The sequence below is a fragment of the Leuresthes tenuis genome, unplaced genomic scaffold, assembly GCF_036924035.1.
Source record: "Leuresthes tenuis unplaced genomic scaffold, fLeuTen1.0.hap1 SCAF_12, whole genome shotgun sequence".
NCBI classification, from domain to species: Eukaryota; Metazoa; Chordata; class Actinopteri; order Atheriniformes; family Atherinopsidae; genus Leuresthes; species Leuresthes tenuis.
In genome coordinates, this window is record NW_027325366.1 from 25,263,052 (window position 1) to 25,279,524 (window position 16,473).

The 16,473-nt window shown below is 38.0% G+C and overlaps 1 protein-coding gene across 3 annotated transcripts in view; it reads left to right on the top strand.

The window, feature by feature from the left end:
* epha3 (eph receptor A3) overlaps positions 1-16,473 on the top strand; it is a 102,065-nt gene that overhangs the window by 49,219 nt on the left and 36,373 nt on the right. For all 3 annotated transcript variants that reach the window (XM_072397256.1, XM_072397257.1, XM_072397258.1), the window contains exons 4-5: positions 6,324-6,479; positions 10,717-11,076. In XM_072397256.1, coding sequence (XP_072253357.1) covers positions 6,324-6,479; positions 10,717-11,076 — 516 coding nt within the window. The remainder of the gene's footprint in view (positions 1-6,323; positions 6,480-10,716; positions 11,077-16,473) is intronic.

The following is a 16,473-nucleotide window of genomic DNA, read 5'->3' on the forward strand; positions in this document are numbered from 1 at the left end:
CTCCCTTATTTACTACTGACAAAGAGATTAACTCTGATATGTCTCCAGTGTGATTATCATGGCAAATGACACTATAATTGAGCATAAAAGAGATGGAATGCGTAATAATTTGCCCCAAGACACAAGCTAACAGCTCTGATTATTGGTTTAAGTTATACTTCTGACAAAAGTAAAATCATTTTATTGGGCCACTGACATATTAGCTTCTAACTGACTGTATTTCAGCATAATGGATGTCTGGGTTGCTTTGCGTGTTGAGTATTGTCATCATGAGTTAGTCCTCAGTATCTTAATGTGATTTTTTCTTTTCAGGATGTGTATGTTTGTCTGTGGCTATTTGAAATAAATGCAGACATTATTTTTTTAATTGCTGCTGACATTCATTATTCTAGCTGTTTTTTATTGCTTTTCCTGTGAATGTATCTAATGATTTCATACAACACCTTCATCATTAAACAGAGAAAAAATCCCTCCAAAGTGCATCATGGTCTCATAAAAGACTTTGACCTTTTTCAGATTTCTGAAACTTGTTACTGGTTGGCCCCAAGAGTGATTTTAAGACAGGGGGCAAGATGTTTACTGTTGCCATGTTTCCAGTAACATAACAAGTGGCTCCGGATAAGACTCCCAGCCAAAAGCCTGAGCTGTCAAAGTAAATAAGTTTTCCATTTCAAAGAGAGCTATTCCAATTAAGGAACGAAGAATGGAGCCGAAAAGAAATGGAAGAGGGAGGGCAGGACGAGGGGGAGGTGCAGACAGGGGGAGATGGAAGAGGAGGAGAGAGGGAGTGAAAGTCATTGCAATCCTGTTGGGTTGAAAGAGAAAAAAGGCGGAGGAGGTATGGAAACAGGAAATCAGTTGTTGGGTTGGTATTTTGCTTTGGCTCAGGTTGCGGTGAGACTCAACCTCCCTGTGTGTGAAGGAGATCTAGACCAAGGCTGAAGCCTTGGCTCAGGCAGACAGAACGATGGGGGTTCAGAGGCAGAGGTACTTTCCCTACGTGACATCAATCAATTTGCAAGTAATGACAGGGATCAGGGGTCATTTGAACAAAAATCATGTGAGACATTACATGCTGAGGGTGATCACATTTTGCCAATTATTACAGGTTATTCTAATAAAATCTATCAAGGCTTCTAATGAGTCTTAATTATGTAATGGATAAGCAAGCTAAAGTTTATTTTCAATTCTTACTGCTGTTGGTTGCACTAGTTATTCAAAAAGATGATTGGAAGTTGGATTGGGGCACATTCTTTAGATTTTACTGAAAAAGTGAATAGTGACAGTAACACAGTCCTGAGAGCATTTCAGGTGTCTTTCATGGACGTTTCTATGGACATCGAAGAAAAAACAGTGTAGAACAATATATGATGAATTAGACACTAACTGCACTCATTTAAACAAAAAAAAAAGAAAAGAAAAGAAGAAAAAACAATGAATTTAAAAGTTAAATTTTGCTGCTTTGGATTAGATCATCAGTTACATGCCACATAGAAAGTAACCTCATGTGACCACTAAAGCATCCAGCAGTGTTGTTAATTATTGATGATGGTTTCCTGTGACCTAGACTATTGATTGAGCAAATTGCAGCCCCAGTTACAACCACCATATCATGTGACTGCTGCAGCTCTACACGTGTGTATGTGTAAGTGAGTGAAGGGATTGTGTTACAACTCCCATTATGTAGAGAATAAAAAAACATCGTGTTATACCCCTGTGATTGTGTGAGTAATTTAGATAATGTCAGCTGCTGTAGCTGTTGACACGTGTGTGTGTTTGTTGGTGTGTCTATGAAAATGTACTAGTTGAGAAAAAGTGAAAACGTGGTGTTCCCATTGTAGCAATTGATTTGAAAATGTGTCAAGATTATTTATGAAATAGAACATTCCTATTTATCTCCTTTCTAAGTATTTAGTTATTTTGTTCAGCACAGTAATATTTCCACAAAAATGTTTGAATGTGCTTAGTTACCTAACCTAAACCTAACATTACCCCAAACAAAACTGTCCTTATACGCTCCATGTATGTCCCCATGGGGGAAGGATATGTGGAATGTGTGACCTGAATATGAGGACTGCATGGGGTTTGTAAAAATGGTTACAGTTGCATTGCAAAATAATGTATTTTAGTTACAAACCATCCTACATGGAGGTGAAAATGTTTAATCATGGCATGATGTGTTTACATCTAACCACGGCAACCAACCAAATGGGCCCTATGAAGATGATAGTACAAATAATATATCATAACGCTAACCATGATTTTCTTTAACCCTGAACAGGTATCTTCTTGCATGAACCTAACTCTTTTAGTAAATTAGTGTGTCATTAACTGAACGTAACTCATAATTGAGGAACCGATTGTCATGTCTTGGTTTTGATCTTGTGTCATGAATGAATAACTGAAAGCACCGCAGGTTACCGCACCATCCATGCCAAGTCCTTCCTACGTAGGAATATTTTATATATATACTTTAAATGACTTATAGGATTTCAGGTGGAGGACTTGTTTCACAATCATAAATCAAGTCGTTGCTAGCTTTTTGGACCTGTATGGGACCTTGCATCTTTTAATTAATCACAGATACCTTAACAGTGAAGATAGGCAGGGACAAACACACACACACATATACTACTGCAAATGGTATTATACTCTCCACTCATGGTTCTGCACACACTGATGTCTACACATCTCAGCTCTCCTTGAGATGAGGAGTTAAACTCCTGCAAGCCAGATCTGATTTTACCATCAGTCCCTGTCAGAGCTGCTTTTTTATTCTGGCACAGACATAGGGAAGAAACAGGGCTGTTATTATCCTTTTCCAGCGGTTATAAAAATAGTTATAGGGTTGTGGTCAAGAAAATACAACTTATCACTATACTGTCACATGAAAACCTACCGTAAATGCTGCTTTGGTTATTAACTTTCACAGTACATTCAGGGTTTATAAGATGCTCTATGTATTTGATAAGTTTTGTGTCTGTTTTTCATTGAAACGCATCTTTATATGTTCAACTTTCAAGTGAAAATTATTCTATTTTCCCATTGTGTTGACTTGTCAGCAGTTCAATAAAGCGTAACAAGTAAGGGAAGTTCTTTGATCAGTTGCAGAGGGATGATGGTTAAACAAGAAGTCTGGTGATATTTTTCATTATTCTAATGTCAAGACTGTGGTACAGCTAAAAAGTATTTTTAATTATGAACCAACACTCCTCTCTCTAATATCTGTATATCTGTTAATCTGTATTTTATTTGTGAACTCACTGAAAACTGATCTTAAAGATGTTGTCAGCTGAAGTTGTTCTGTATTACTCTAAAATTACATCCTACTTCACCCTTCCATAGTCTCGAAAATGATGCCACACTCTGTGTATCAACATGTCATCACTTTGGCAAAGGCCACTGATTTAGTGCTCTTCAAAGTCAAGGGATGATCCTAAATGGCAAAAAAAATCACAAAAAAAAGTATTCTTTGAAGGACTCGCTCCTTCATTTGGTGAAGTTTTGATAATGTTTTTGTGTAACTTTTGTGTTCTACAAGAACCCACTGTCGTTTGCACATGTCAAAGTTAGGAAAAAAGATAAATCAATGTTTTATTTATTTTCCGTTGTAATGCGGTCCATCAAAGGACAGCAAAGTATAAACTGCCAGTATGAATGGATTTAAGGTTGCCAGCTGACAGCCACCAGTCTGCATCTCAGCTGTTGTGTGTGTGCAGTGTAATTGATGGTGTGACTGTAGTCGATATACACACCCACCTTTTAGGACTGTCCATTATATGTTTCCAAATTGCAAGAAAGCAGTCTTCCCTACCTTTGCAAGGACACAACATGAAGGGAACTATCCTACCAAAGAAAGCATCCATGACTTTGAGAAGCACCAACTATCTCATCCATCTTTACTGTGGCTAATATGCCTGTGACAGTGGGCATATGCACCAGTTAACCTAATTAAACATGACTGATATTACTTAACTGAAGTCAGTATGACAAATTTCTGGTACAATAAATGGGCAACATTTACATTTAGCCAGATGCTTTTATCCTAAGCAACCTACAAATGAGTAGCAACATTCAAGCTTCAGTGAATCAAAAACCCCAGGCGTAAGCATTAAGTACCAAATCTATTTAAAGGACAGAGTGCACGAAGGACAAGTAAAGAAGTGCAAAGTAGTTGGCAGTTAAGAGTTGTTAGGGTGTTAGAAGTCCTAGAGAGAGGAGGTGTTCTGTGAAGAGATGTGTCTTCAAAAGATTATTAAGGATAGACAGGAACGCCCCTGTTCTCATAACATTTGGTAGCACATTCAACCATAAGCACAGTCCGGACTATGAATGCATAGGCAACGCATAGAAATAACACTGCCAGACACTCCCTTTATTACACAGTCCCATTTCCTCACACATCCTCAAGATATGTATTCATCTATAGATTACAATAGTCCTGACAAATGTCTACTCATGAGAGTGATATTTGCTTAAGAACCTTAGAAAATTTAATTTCTGACTGGAGCCAAAAAAAACAAAAAAAAAAAACAAGGTTATGATCATCTGTGACAAGTTATCAGTGATATTTGAATACTGTGACTAAACAGAAACAGATCTAGTTGGACTTGAGCTCAGTGGTTCAATAGTTCATTGAATACAGTGGTGAAAGTTTCTTTGGAGTTATTCAGGGTGAAATGTTCAGGCCATACATGTTCTGTCAATAGCTTGAAGGATCAGGTGAAAATCCACGTCTGTCAGTGGCATGACATTTATTCATTTTAACTTTCGTCTGTGTAATCTCTTCTATAGTCTGTGAGCATTTAATTTCTAACCCAGTGGCTACCTTCCTCCTTCTGTTACCTGATTGGCCAGGGGTGCTGGCTGTCAGGTCTAATTTCCTCGTTTGTTTTCCAATCAGGGTGGTCTGTTTTGTGTGTGTCAGCAAGTGTTACAGTCGCCATTCCGTCAGTCTGATCATACAAAGCTATTCAAACCCGCTCCACATTCTATTACGCTCAAGCACCGCAGCACGCATGTGCCCGCACACTCACACACATAGATGTTGTAGATAGTTCAGTATTTAATGCAGCATAGGGACTTTTGTGTGACAGTGTCAGTGATGGATACGGCTGTAGTATCAGCGGTGTTGGTTTTTGCAGAAGTGTGCTGTCGACCACTGGGATCTGTCAGGCCTGTTCTGCTGAGCCCACACATTCTGCTGGCTCACTGCTATTGCTGCTAGCCATTTTTCCAATTGCGTGTGAGAAAGAAAGCATGCTTGTTGTGAGTATGTGTGCAACAGTGTCATATTACTGTAACAGGGCTATGTGTGCATTTTAATAAAAATCTTTCAGCTCTTATCAGTGTCACCCACATGTTACTTAACACGTGATTTCAGCATTCATGTATAGAATTAATTGTTTAATAGAAAGTCCATTATTTGAACAGTAGTTAATCCAAATTGATGTAATTAATGTGTCAAACACGCAAACACATCTTTCAGAGCACAAAAAAAGCCTTTTTTGATAAGATTGTTTAATAATAAAGGATCCCTTTATTCCACCTCTAGTCCTTGGAAGTTCAGTGTTCTCAATGTCTGACTCTAAGGGGGCTTGACTATCATCGACAGAGGTATTTTGTAGGCTTAAATACATTTGATCCTGATTGTGAGTCTAGATAAGACGACAGGGGTTTCAACCTTTAGCTAAAGGAAGAGCAGCAGCGGATAAAGCAAAGTGGAACTAAATAGATGGAGAAAGAACAAAAAGAAGAAAGAAAACTAAACGGAAACATCAGATTTTTTTTTCTTTTTCTTTTATTTCTACCGATCCCACCCCCACCTGCCTTGATCTTCCCTCCTACGGTCACACTTTTAATTACATATGCAATATACAGTGGTGGAGTGTCAACCTACTTGTGCAGATTGCAACAGATTTGTGTTGAGTAGGAGTTAAAAGAGCTGCTGAGTGCAGATTTAATACCACAGATATTTAAGGAAAGCATCCCTTTTATCTGTTGGGACAATTTGCATTATTCATGTTGTGCCTTCTGAGAGCTGAAGATAGAAGGAAACAGAGATAAAGACATTTCAGAGAATTTTGTTTTACAAGTAGTCAGTGGATTCCCGTTACAGTAACAGCAGATGTACATATATTCTTTTTCCTGCTCTTTGTTGGTGTGTGTGAGAGAGAGAGAGACTACATTAAATGTTACCCATCTTTCATTTCTCACTTGCGATTGTTGCAGGTGCCCTGAAGAAGAATGCAGCTATTATAGAGCTGTCCATGTGCTGGTTCAACAAGATGCTCATGTATCTGTCTGTGTTCTTTTGTTTCCAGCTTGCAGGGCAGGCTTCTACAAATCAACCCTCGGAAACATGGAGTGTTCAAAGTGTCCACCCCATAGTTTCTCTCACCATGAGGGGTCACTGCACTGTGGCTGTGAGAAAAACTACTTTCGTGCCGAGGGAGACCCTGCCTCAATGGCCTGTACACGTAAGTGCTTTTATGTTCTGATTAGCATTGTTTTTGGCTGATATGATACACATTCCACAATGTTCCCAAGGATGCTCTAGGTGCATTGAGATCTTTTTTTTTAGTTTTTTCTTTTTACTACAGAAGTACTATTCAAAACCTCATATGGTATGAAATGAATGCGTCTTGAATTAATGCATCTAAAATTACAACCTCAGTTCCAAAAATAGTTTGAACACTTTGAACCACTATATTAATACATATCAAATGCTGAAAGTTATACACTTCTCTATTTCATGAAAAAATATGAAAAATTAACAGTTTTCCAGTTCACCTGTGAAAACAATAAACCAATGAACTAAGAATATTGACATTCCTCATTAATTTAAAGGTCGAGTAAGCCAAGGCTGCCCACAAACTTTTTACCACCTTTTCAACCCCCTCAATTATTCTCACTGGCTTCCGTCTGATGGAAATGGTTTGCAGATGCAGATGCCTCCTGCAAGCATTCCAAAATGAATTCACTGTAAAGCCATAAATCAGTGCATTCCCTGATGTCAGATTATGGATACATTCGTTACAAAAGGGGCTGTGTGGAGAACAGTAGAAAACATAAATCAAGCCCGAAGTCATAGACAGAATCCTAATTAGAAAGACAGTCACGCGAGGTCCCTGTTGTGATTATCTCAACATCATCTTGTCATCTACGCAAATTTCACCTCACTGGGACAGACAGAGCGATGCAAAAGCTGTAAATGAATAGATTAGCGGTTAGCAGATAATGATCATGATTATCTCCGGAGAGGGATTTTATTGTTAGCGGGACTGATAGAGGTTGTTTCAAGTTGACTCAGGAAATTTGAAAAAATTGACAGGAGAACCTCAAAGGGCAGAGAGAAAACTAAAATGTTAAACAGGGAAAAATAGAGAAAACTCAGCAGTACTATTTACTTCTGTATTCAATAAAAGATCATTTAGTAACAGCTGTTTAAACAGTGGTCTGTACTCTCACAAGAATTCTGTTTAATCACTTTTAAATGCATCAACACATTCCTCCACAGTCCACAGCACCAACTTCAAATTAAAACAAATATGCGCAAAATGTGTCAGTCCACCTTGCTTTAGACACACAGAGGTATACTGTGATTTTTTTTTCTCTGAAACATGAAGTACCAAAGAATGGTCAATACATAAGACTCTTTGTGAGGGACTTGACATTTCATATATGATGCAAAGCAAATGGCTCAACCACTAAAAGTAAAGGTTGGTTTTAAAACAGCACCAGTCCTGGGTACACTTATTCTAGCTGCTTGATCTGGTAATAGAGAATAGAATTGCCACAATGCTAATCTGTGATATGGAAACATGTTGCAGAAGATGACTTTGGTTGATTGTCTGTAGTCACAGTCACCCTGCAAAATTACTTTGGAATTCAAAACCAAGTAACTGCAAGCCTGCGTGATGATATGGAAGGATGTTGGGAGGTATTCAGACAGCTGGACTGCGTTAAAGTTTTGCACAGTACTGTAATCTTGATACCTATCTACTATTTTGACGTTGTATCATGGGATCAGTTCGGTTTCTCAGGGACATTTTTTTAATGTCTGTGTAGGTGCTTCATTGCATTACACGCCCAAAACTTTCATGTGGTCCGCTGAGTTGAACATGAGTATGTTTAGAGGTCTCTTTTCACCATTTGAAAATTTGAAGGATTTGCTGGCTGTTTTCTATTCCAAAAATCTTTTATTTTTTTCCCCTTTTCTTTCTCTCATGTTTTTCTTCTTCTCAGCTCATGTTGGATTTCTTATGAAAGACTCAAAAAGTCTTTGTAGATTTACATTTTTGGAACCAGAAGATTTCCAAATGTCTTTATCTGATTTTCTATATGGCTAAATGTTTAGTCTATTTTTCTTTTACTTGTAACTCCTTCTGTAAAAGCACATGAGAGAGTGTAAGACAGATGACTAAGACCAGAGTTATCCTAGTTTGAGAGGGAAGTAAATTGGTGAAACCAACTGTACAAAGCATTTTATTTCCACCTGCAATCCAGAAAGACCATTTTAATCTCCTTCCTTCCCCTGTCTGCTTGTATCCTAACGACTTTTGTTTAGTGTTCTCTGTATTTGCCATAGCTTTGATCTGAGAATATGAACGTCTGTTTGTAATTGTAGTTGTTTATGTTAGAGTTTGACTTTTCCAGCAATGACATGCATTTCTTATTTTCTCATAGATCCATAAACAGAAAGAGGGAGACAAAAAGAGCATTTTCACTGACTCAGTGGCTCAGAGCATAGATTTTAAAATCCTATTACTTATCTATAAAGCTCTTAATGTTCTTGATCCAAAATACTTTTTTGATTTATCGATACATTACATATTATGCAGACACTTCATGTCACCTGAGCCATGTTTACTTATTTTCCAGGAATCAGAACTAAGCAAAATAAAGCTGTTTTTTGTTTCAACGAATTCTGCTTGTAACCAAGCTACCTGGATACCTTCAGTTGTTTTTTTTCTTCGTTTTTATTTGAATACTGATACTGCCCACACAACAAATTGAAACTATTCATCTGGCATTCTTCTGTTTTAAGATCAGCAGTTTTACTGTTTACTGCATATACATATCATATACATATCAACAATGTATCTGCTTGTTTTCGCATTTTCTTACATATGCCAGTCCTAACAATAAAATAGCTGGATTACAATGCCAGCAGTTATTTTTTGGAAAGTTCCTTGAAAAAAGGGATTCAATCCCCTTGGTGCTCTTGGGAATTTTTTCTTTTGTAACCTGTAATTTAAATAATTTATATGTATATTTTTCAGGACTATGTTTCGGATCTACCCAAAATGTGCAGTACTCTGACTAGATCAGACCTAGTAACATATATACAAACACACACACTGGGTCAGATATATAACTTTCAACATAGCAGCAGAGAGTAAATTTGGCTACTGATCGGTTGTTAAGAGGAATCTGACAGAACTGGCAAACTGTGATTTTGCCATAGATGATTTGCTGCAGCACCAAGTCATTTTGTATACAATCTGTGCCAAGAAAATAATGGAAAACAGTGTTTAAAAGTGTTTGAGCTGAGGCTGATGCTTCTCCTCTGTATCAATATGTTGAACTGCTCCCATTTATTCACTTTAAAACACTGCAGTTTGTTAGCTTGATAGGAAATTTAATTGAAAAACGAAATATTGTAAAAAGGATATCCAGAGGATTTTTTTTCTTTTCTTTTTTCGATGATGTTGCTGCTTCACTTTTGACACCCAGCAGTGATTGTAGACTTTCTGCTGTGAAATGAAACCCCCATGAGCATAACACTGGCCAGTACACAACCTGTACATGTAAACAGTAAAATACAGTGCTTACGTCCACTAACAAATTGTCTCACCAAACCAGTGTGTGCTTGACATACGAACATGAATTGCTAAGGTGATATCAAATTAAATAAGTGGCCACGCCTTTTGACTGAATGTGATAAATTTAATAGATTAACAATCCATTACTGTCATGTATCTCATGTACATTATAAAAAGGCATGAAGAGGCTCAAATTCACCCTGAAGGACCTGCAGAGACTGGAGTGTTTGTTCATTGTACTACTGTAAGCCAGACATGCCTCGAAGTTGTGCTTTGTACAAGAGTAGCCAAAAAAAGTCATTAGTCAGAGGAAGAAGAAAAAATACATTTCTCCAAAAGGCATCTGGGAAACTCCCAAAAATGTGGAGGAAAGTACTTTGGTCAGATGAAATTTAGACCTTTTGTCCATCAAGGAAAACGATGTGTGTGGCTCAAACCCACTACCTCTCATTACTTCTAGAAAGCTATCCCCAAGTGAAGCATGGTGGTGTCAGCATCATACTGTGGGGATGTTTTTTTTTCATTGGCAGGAAATGGGAAATTGGTCAGAACTGAAGGAATGATGGATGGGCCTAAATACTGGGAAATCCTTGAGAAAACCCGGTTTGAGTCTTTTAGAGAATTGAGACTAGGGGGACCTTTGGGGGAAGCTGAATTCTTAAATACTTTTTTTTCAAAACTGTATGTATTACAACACTCATAATGATAATTAAAGAAATGTTTTTTTAGTTTTTAAATTTGAATAATCGTCACTTGTACTGCTAAAACATTCATACAAATAATCAAAGTAAGGAAGAAAAATGACCATTTACGAATTTGACTTTCCGTGAATCCAATTGCCTTCTCCTCTTCCACAACACGTAATTCTCTTCTCCTCTTTGTCCAACAGGACCTCCTTCAGCTCCTCGGAATGTGATCTCTTCCATCAACGAGACCTCAGTTATCCTGGATTGGAGCTGGCCAGAAGACGCTGGAGGACGCAAAGATATCACCTTTACTGTCCTCTGCAAGCGCTGCCGTGGTGTTGCTGCTAACGGGAGCAACAGTGGAACACAGCGTTGCGAGCCTTGTCGAAGTAATGTTCGCTTTTTGCCAAGAGCCACGGGTCTCCACAACACCACGGTGACCGTGGGAGATCTGCTAGCCCACACAAACTACACCTTTGAGATTGAAGCACAGAACGGTGTGTCAGCGCTGGCGCCCAAGATGAGACAGTATGCCGCTGTCACCATTACTACCAACCAAGCAGGTGAGATGTTACTGTAGATAAGTAAATAGACACAGGCAGGCTTTCAGATAATCCAGTAGACAAACAATAATTTGGTAATGATTGCAATAAACAATTTTGAACCACTTCAAACAACAACATTCAGTTGTTTTGTTTAGCAACTGGGACTTGAGGGAATAAACTACATTTTTATTACATTTTTTTGGTTCATTTTGTTTCTTGTTAAGTATACAATTTTACAAAACTATGATTCCTATGTGTGTGTGTGTGTGTGTGTATAACTGTTCTAACGCAAATATGGAGTGAACTAAATTTCAAAATCCAACCCAACTGCCTCTGTAAAATGCTGCTGTTTTAGGCATATAGAAACACACCCCCAATTCCAAAAACATTCAAAGCTTTGTGAAATGTAGATAAAACAGAATGCAGTGATTCTCAAACCTCATAAGTCAATCATCTAATGACAATTGAACTTATAAAACATATCAAACGTTGAAAGTGAGACGTTCATGAAAAAGTTCATCTTCAATTTGACAGTGGCAACATGTCTCAAAAAAAGTTGGAGTCCTTTTGAATATATGGAATGAAAACAAGTGAGAAATGTTCTTCAAATTTATGTCAAAGGTGGGGCAACCCATGGCATTAAGATGTCAAGCATGAACCGGAATAACCCTAGTTTAAATCTAGTTTAGGAGACTAGTTTCATCTTTCACTCCATTATCTCTCACAACTTTTGCTTACCCAGACATCGAATGACCTGGATGTCTTTCAAATGGTCCAAAAAATAATTAACAATTGTTCAAACGGCCTCTTGACTGTTTTGTCTTGAGTTATTAAAAGATCTCTGACTCTGAGCTGAACATAAAAAGCTAAATTTCTTGCAGATCCAACCTTCGGCTTTTGCTTGCGTTGAGCAAACATTTCATTTTCAGTATGTTAAAGAGCATATAAGGTGGCGGGATCAAAACAATTGCTTCCTATGATGCTTTTTTGAATTTGGAAGTTTAACTATCTTTAATTTTGACTGGGCCTTGTATTGTGAGATATAAGACTATAAGAATCCACAGACAATATGTATGATACACTTAAAAAAAGTGGATATGACCAAATACCATAGGAGTGTGGATTAAACATTGCAACATCTGCCTAACACACTGATGATACAGTTCCCACTCTATTTCTCCATCTTCTTCTACATAATTCTTATCTTATATTGTACTAACTCCAAACATGTGCACTGCAGCCATCAGCTACGGACATTTACAAGCCGATCCCAGGCCGCTGTTCTCTTGTTTAACGACCAGGATCGAATGACCTCCTCCTTTGCAAAAGAAATATCTCCTCCTTTTAACAGACTTTCTTAACGTGAGGATGGCCTCCTAAAACTCCCATCAATCCTTTTATACAAATATCTCTCCTCACATCCAGTTCTTAGAAGAATAAGGAGGCAGAGGGAAGAAGTGTTGTGAAACTCCAAGGGTAAAATAAATCTAGCTGTGGTATAAAGTGCCAAACCTCAGAAATCCCTGACTCGAGCAAGGAATGCACAAAGGTCTAGCTCTAGTTCATCAACTTAAATTTCCTTTCCCTTCCCCTTTCCCCTCACTCATTCCCGACACAGTTTGCCTTTGTATTTGGTGTCAACAGTCTATTTTTTTTTCCATCTCAATATTTTTGGATTTCTCTGGTCTGTTTTTTCCCTTTTTGCCTGGACACCAAGTCTTTCTCCCCCTACCTGTCCCTGTTCACAGCCAAACCACAGAGTTATTCTCCTCATATTTATGTGTTTCCCCATTTCTCCTTGTGGTCTTTTTTCTTCCAAGCCTTTAACTTTGATTTATCACTTGGTTGGTTGTTTTTGCTGAGAGTGAACAGATGAGAGATTCCTTCAAAAGTTGTCATCCAGCAAGATCAGACTCCCTCAAGCAGATGATGATAGGCGGATGGCAAAGGCTGTGAATTTAAACTGAGTGGTCAGAGTAAGGATATCTTGAAGCCTAATGTATTGAAACTTAAATAAACTCTTCAAGGGCATTGCTTTTGTTATTTCTGAAACAAATAAGTTGTTTTAGTAATGGGAATTCATAAATTCTCAATCTGTGCTCGCAGAACAACTAGAACTTTGTGTGAGCAGATGCAGCTCTGTTGGTGATGCAACTCAGGTAAAAAGAAGGGAAAATGAGGTCACACAACCTTTCTATGTTTATGTTTATGTATTTGGCAGATGCTTTTATCCAAAGTGACATACAGGTAGGCAGATAGGTAAGGGGGTCTTGCCTAAGGACCCCTTCTGGAGGTAGTACCTTTCATGCAGGGGATTTGAACCCAGGTCTCCCACACAAAAGGTGGCAATCATACCACTAAACTATCACAGTCACTTTCCTGGATAAATTAAATAATAACTTGCTTATGCTTGCTATGCCTACAGTCTCTACAGACACGTTTTGCACTCCAAATAGATGTCACTGGTTCTTTTTAGTAATATATGTAAAATAAGATGATTTGGCCAGTACACATATTCGTAAATCAGGTGAGGTACAGTTAAGACAACTGAAAAATATATTCTAAAAAAATTACCTGAAGTGCCTGAAGTATGTTGCAGTTACTCTGAAAAATTGAAAGATTTTTTAAACTTTTTTTTCCTACTTTTCTTTTATCCATGACTATGTCACTGACTGGAAATCCTGTGACTGTTCTTACAAATGTGACAGTATATGTACTTACATTATATTTCTAAAAGACCTGCATAGTCCATCTTTGGTTTGTGTTGACACAGATGGGCTGTAGTGAGAGGTTAAAGACATGGCCCCTTTTAGGTCTTTTAAGTAATGAAACTAGAATGAGAACATTTTTGTGTGCATAGAAGAGCAAATGCATTTAGACTGACAGTAAGAATAGATGAAGAATTTATTGCTGTGAGGATGGATATGAGGGATAAAGGTCAAGGAGGATTTAAAAAAAATGATCCAAATGAGATAGATAAGCTAGTTTTATAATCTGTGCTGTTAGTCGGGGGATTCTTTCTATGATCTGAATATATATTAAATTTTAAGAAGGTTTATCAACACTGAAAGGCCTTTGTGTGATCTGAATATTGAAAAGCATCTTAATGTTTTAATGATCAGAACAGATGGTTCTTGGTTTTCCCTATCACAGATGAGCACACACACAAACCCACAAGCAAAGACACAGACACACATGCATAAAGGCACAAAACACACACTGTACCCACTGTCCTCACAGTCGTCTTGCTCTCCAGCAAATATCTCAGCCTGCAGCTGCACACCCTCCATCAGCCCTCAGAGTTTACAAGGATTATGTATGTCAGTGCACCAGCCCCACCCGCCGACACTTTTTCTCAAACACACAAACACAGATACACACATTTATACATGCCAAAGCTGTTAAAAGCTGGTTTAAGTGTGTCCCTGGGAAGGAGCGGTGTGTCCTGGCTGTGCTGTCAAGGTGCTGTCAGGTAGTTCTCCTATCTTCTCCTTGGCCCTCTGCTTAAAGTCATAACTATGCTAACAACACAGTGACAGTGATCCACAGTTGTGGATATGTGATTGCAGTTGAACTTTGCCAAGTGGAAATCCAATTTCAACTTACTCATTCAATTGTATGCAATTATGATGTCACTGATGACATAATTCTATTCTTCATGTTCATTTGAATGATCTTTTCAGTCAATGAACTACATTTCTGAATGCCATAGGCCTGTCAATATCCACTCTTCCTCCCAACAGTTTGCAAGTGTCAAATGGGATACTTAGAAGCTTTTCAACAGCTGCATCATTTTCCTCAAATCACAAGTGAATGACACAGAGGGCCACTTTTTAAGGCCATGTCTGCTGTGTCAGTTTTACAGTTATGCCTCAGACAGAAAACAGAGAGTGACAGCAAATTAAGTGCTTGGCGATAGACATGAAGAGAAAGATAGAAGGGAAAGCATGGAGAAGAAAACAGGGAGGAGAGGAACTTGAAGCTGCCTCCAAGCGACCCAGACTCAGTAAATCATTACCACCATAAACCACAGAGCCAATAAAAAGCACAGCCTCACCCCACTGTCAGAGCCAAAGGGGGACTGGGGTGGGGGAGTAGAGGAGGAGCAGGGGGTATAGAAACAGATTCTACCCATCTGGATTCATTACAGGAGAAAAAATAACTTCCAGCGGAAATACACACTAGTATGTGTATACACACTCAGACGCATTCTACAGCCATATAATCATAATCAAGAAAGGCTTGAACATTTCAAAGACAAACATGTTTTTTCCTGTGGTCTAATAAAATTAAAAGTCGATGCCTCAGATGCTGAGTTGGCCCCGGAGCTGCCTGGCAATTAGAGAGCAGTAAAAATGGGAAATGAGAAAGGGAGTGAAGAGAGAGAGAGTCACAGAATGAAGGAGGGGAGCGTGGCTTCATGGAAGGAGAGATGTGCTGTATTACTAGATTGGGACCATGTGAACGCCCTGAGGCAAGGCGATGTCTGGGTGAGGATTGGTGAGGAAGATTGGCAACGGTGAAAGCGAGCAACCAAGGGATGGGGACAGCAGAGCAAGGAAATAAAAGGTTAACGGGGTTTCAAATTCTAATAGTCTGTCAAGCAAAAATGTGGTTGAACTATAGAAACTATGGGAAAAGCTGAAGGACAAACTATTGTGCTAACATGAGAATTTTCTTGTTATAATACGGGCACTATTTAATGCTCATAATCAATCAAAATTCTTTTTCTTTTTTCTTTAATAATTTTCTCCTTACAAGAAAATAAACATGGTAACTAATAGTCTTATGTTTTCTTTATTTTGGTTGGATGTACCAGTGGTACTTTGCAGCAGTTCTTTTTGCATTTCTCTTTTCTTTTATTTCTGAACTGTGGTGATTTATGCATTTATTGAAACTGCTTTTTCAGTGTGTACCTAAAGATGAGAGTAAAATCTATTACTCATGTCCATATGACACATGACATGACACTCCCTTAGTTTAGTGCTTACATTAGGATGAATATATACCTTTTGTTTAACAATGTTATCTGAAATATTCAGAGGATAAATTTGCATACATTTCAAGAAAAAAAAAGATTATTACATAAAGTTATATTTAAAGTTCGTGTTTCATGTTGTTGTCATTAAAGCCAAATAATTTTTATGAGGGACTTTTGTCCTTATCATCTCCCCCTGAATCAGAAAATACAACAGTAAATTTTAGTAAATTCAGGCTATAAACGACACAAAAACAAAACACTCTGTCAAGACCTTGAAAATCTAGATAAGAAGTGTGAGAAAGTGTGGAAAGTTTGCTCTGAGGCGGAGAATTCTGTATGAGATAAGTTTACTTTCTAAAAAGCAGTCTTCTATGACATTTTCATCTGAAGGTGAAAACTTCAACAAAATAGAAGTTTCCATGAAAACTAGCACG